General features: G+C 39.5%; 1 protein-coding gene across 1 annotated transcript; it reads right to left on the bottom strand.

Moving 5' to 3' along the window:
• Positions 1–318: 318 nt before the first annotated feature.
• Positions 319–3,146, bottom strand: gcshb (glycine cleavage system protein H (aminomethyl carrier), b). Its single transcript, XM_042062316.1, has 5 exons — positions 2,875–3,146; positions 1,465–1,544; positions 1,110–1,173; positions 857–988; positions 319–735 (listed from the first exon to the last, which is right to left on the bottom strand). Exons 1-5 carry the CDS (start codon positions 3,023–3,025, stop codon positions 641–643), a joined length of 522 nt encoding a protein of 173 aa, XP_041918250.1. The 5' UTR covers positions 3,026–3,146; the 3' UTR covers positions 319–640.
• Between the last annotated feature and the right edge of the window lie 757 nt (positions 3,147–3,903).

Raw genomic sequence — 3,903 nt, 5'->3', positions numbered from 1 at the left:
CTTCTGTCTGCACATGCACGTGCAGATATACAATATAGGTGACAGTCCAAAAGTGCATGTTCCATATGCAACCCTAAAAACGCCTGGTAAATTAGGTTTCTGCAAACTGCATTACAACAGACGGCCGTTGCCGTGCTAAATGTACCATTGCAGATAGAATACTTGGTTATTGTGAAAGAGGTTATCTAGAGTAGGGAAGGTTGTACAAAGTGTGTGACTTTTCTTCCTTTCATATACATCAACACTCATCTTACACATCTCACTGATAATATGGCCAATTGGACATGTGTTTTAGAAAAAAAAGAGTTCACTGATGTCTTTCTGATCACTGACTTGTGTTTTATTGTCACTTTGTTTACAAAGAAAATCATGCTTACAAAGATCAACCATATGAACCTGGTTCCAACTATTTCATGATAAAGGACTGTGGCTGAAGCCCTTTGGAAACATCATTTTAAAGTGTTATGCGTAGGCCTACGTTTTTGGTTAACATTTGAGGTAAACTACTGTTTGATTACTTTTGTAACAATCACAATCAAAATAAATAAAATGAAAAAGTAAAACATTAGTATTTTCCCAATGAGATGCAAATGTTTCATCATGATTAACATCAAGTAAGAAAAGCAGCATCTTAACAGTATTAGTCAAGTGATTTTACAAATTTGCCATATGCGTCTTCATCCATCAAACCGTCAAGTTCCCCAGGGTTGTCAATGGTCATCTTAATCAACCACCCTATGAGCCAAAAAAAACAAGAATTGCTAGCTGTTGCTTCTCAGGAGTTCATCAGAACACTCAAATTCAAAAACATTGACAAACATGTAGAGGCTTGTAGACAATGACTGAACATGCCAACCTCCTTCATAACAGGCTGAATTCACTAGGCCGGGGTTGTCTGCCAGTTCAGTGTTGATTTCGGTTACCTCCCCTGTTAGTGGAGAGTACAGCTCGCTAGCGGCCTTTACACTTTCCAATGCTCCAAACTCCTCTGTGAAACAACAAGGACTGTGTTTGGATTTATCAAAGCAATAAACTTGAATTTCAAAACTTAATTGACAGAGGTCAGCCATCATGCATAAAGACCTTCAGCAGCATGCCCGTCATCTTACCCATTAGCTCAAGCTTTGTCCCAACCTCAGGGAGACCACAGTAAACAACATCACCTAATGCCTCCTGAAAGCGGAGTTGGGGAAAAAGATCAGACAGTGATGACAGGTCAGTGGATAATAATATTGTGACAGTTGCCGAAGATGACAAAGGCAGACAAAATGAAAAAGAATGAAGAATCAAAGAATGAAGAATGAAAATCTAGCCTAATTTTGTATGTGTGTGTTGCTGTTTAAGACTTTAAGGAGCAATCCTGTGAGGATCAAACTGAATACATTAAGCATGACAGAGTTAAAAATATAAGACAATTTGTAAGATTAACACAGGATGAGTGCTGCCATATGCCAGGCCATGTACCTGAGCATAGCTGCTGATGCCAACTGTTCCAATTTCCCCCTCCACTCGAACCCACTCATGTTTGTCTGTGTATTTGAGGGCTGTAGAGGGTAGAATCAGAAAGAGTTATGCATTGTATGTTGAAATGCCATCTAAATCACAATTAATTGTGCAATAATGCTGACGATCAACACCCATCCCATTTATAGTAACTCATGGATTTTCTAGAAATTACATCTGATAGGCTATATTCTTATTCTGTACAATTCTTATTCTGTACAATGCATGACTAAACACCACAAGTGAACCATGCTGTAGAGGCTGATCCCAATTTTATACACACACATTGTCATAAACTGCAATTGTTTGATACTGGCATGCCGACCCATCATCAGGACTAAGGAACAAAGTCTTTCAGTATTCTGTCTGAATATGTCACGTTTCAGAAACCTCGAGGCAGGATTTCAATGCCTCAACAATTTTCAATGGCAGCATCAGACCATGCAGAAAAATACAGGTTTAAACCAGATTGTGGAGTGTGCTGTATCTGAAAACATGGCTGAATAATTTCAAAGAAGCACACCATGGTAAAGCCTCAAACCTGTCCACGCATCGTCAACAGAGAAGAATGGATATTACAAGAAAGGGGGAAGGACTGAACTCGCAGATTTAGGAGAAATTGCAATTGGATGCAGCACACTAAAAAATATATTTTTGGCACAGGCCACATTTACACACTGATCTATTCTCTTGGGGTTAAATCTGCCCTTGTGCACACACGAGACACTCGATGAGTGTTTAACTAAGTTTGATTTCGGGCCTTGGGATAATCAAACGCACATGCTTTTTAAAGAGAGAATCCGTGGGGGCTTGGCTGTAGCGGAGATGCTGCAATGCAAACGTATCAGGAAGAACTATGATAGCTTTTTTGATAACATTTACAAGTTTGTCCTTTTCTGAAATGTCCACGCAAGACATTCATGGAACACAAGGTTGGAAACTGAGTGTGGGTGCACCTGACCGAAAACATGGGACGGTTTCTCCTCAAAGTTAGGGAGCTGTGTAAAACATTCATTCAAAATATAGGTCATTCCCAAGTAGCCTATCGTTGATCAAAGTAGTTAGCATCATTTTCTTGCAGCCTAAAAAGAGCGTATAACATCGCTAGCCTTAGCTCTCGGCAACATCCCAAATTCCAATGGTTGAACTTTGTAACACGCTTCTAAAGCTTTCATTTTAAAGTTACTCTTATGCACTTGAGCTCAGATCATATTGAATTTACAAAACGACAGTTATATCAGGACTCGTAGTGGCACATTTCACCCATGTGACTTGCTATTTTAAATTCAGTTATTATAGCCTTTCCTGTTAATGAGTTCGCCACTACTATTCTGAAACGCTTGCATTTGGTAACAATGTTTAACATTTTACCTGAAGAGAGACGTGAGGTTGTGCTCAGTGTGCGATGAAAGTTGGTCCGCATAAAATATTGACACGATGAAATCTGAGTGGATCTGGTTATTAATGGCAGAGAAGCACAAAAGTTTGAAGAAACGCACCGAAGAGCCGAATACATCGCCATCTTCACCAAAGGTCTACTGTGTAATAAATAATGCTGATGCACTCGACCGTGAGAAGAGAGGCGCGCAGTACTACTCACAGGCGCGCTCCCGATACATGAAAGGAAACAGTGGGCACAAGGGTCCAAGTTCGAGGCCCACAACTAGCCTATCTTTGCTGACAAAGCCTTTAGATAGTCCGATTCTGGACCATCTTAACTTCAGAGTTCCTGATAACAGACTATTTTCTTTCTAGTTGTGCCTGACGTGCCGTGCCGAGTTTTTAAGTTTAGCCTACACTGTTTGTGTGATGGGCAATTGTGGCTTTGAAAATATGTGATCTACTCAGACATCCTACAGTAAAGCAAATTTCCACCAGGTTTTATTCCCATTTAATCAATATCTCAAAATTGGGATCATTTTCAAGCAGAATAGTTGTACTTCTACTCTGAGAAGCTAGCTAACATGTCACCAAGACACGTGGGACTATCATCAGTAGAGAAGCAAGTTAAATTTAGGTCACATGCAGTTTTGCCATCTCAAGGCTTATTTTGCTGTTAAAGAATTCAGCTTAATATATCCACTATCCATATCGCACTTAAACTGAGACAAGGCCATTAGTGACCTAAAACTATTTCACAGGTTTATGATGAACCCTACCATATATTAGGCCTCACAGTCCAGTATTTGCAGCTTGTCCATGGTTGTTGCATAATAGCTTACACAAACCAGTCTGCAGCTTCATAGGCCACAAAGGTCTCCTCTCCCTACTGCAATATTATCGATTTATGAACACTTATTGGCACATTCTACATTTAATGCTTTCAAATAAATAAATGTAACACAACATTTCTATTAAAAAATGTGTTAAATGGTAATAAATAAAACATGCATCCATGAC

Source organism: Alosa sapidissima, chromosome 14 (genome assembly GCF_018492685.1).
Source record: "Alosa sapidissima isolate fAloSap1 chromosome 14, fAloSap1.pri, whole genome shotgun sequence".
Classification (NCBI taxonomy): Eukaryota; Metazoa; Chordata; class Actinopteri; order Clupeiformes; family Clupeidae; genus Alosa; species Alosa sapidissima.
This window is presented reverse-complemented; position numbering and strand designations above follow the sequence as displayed.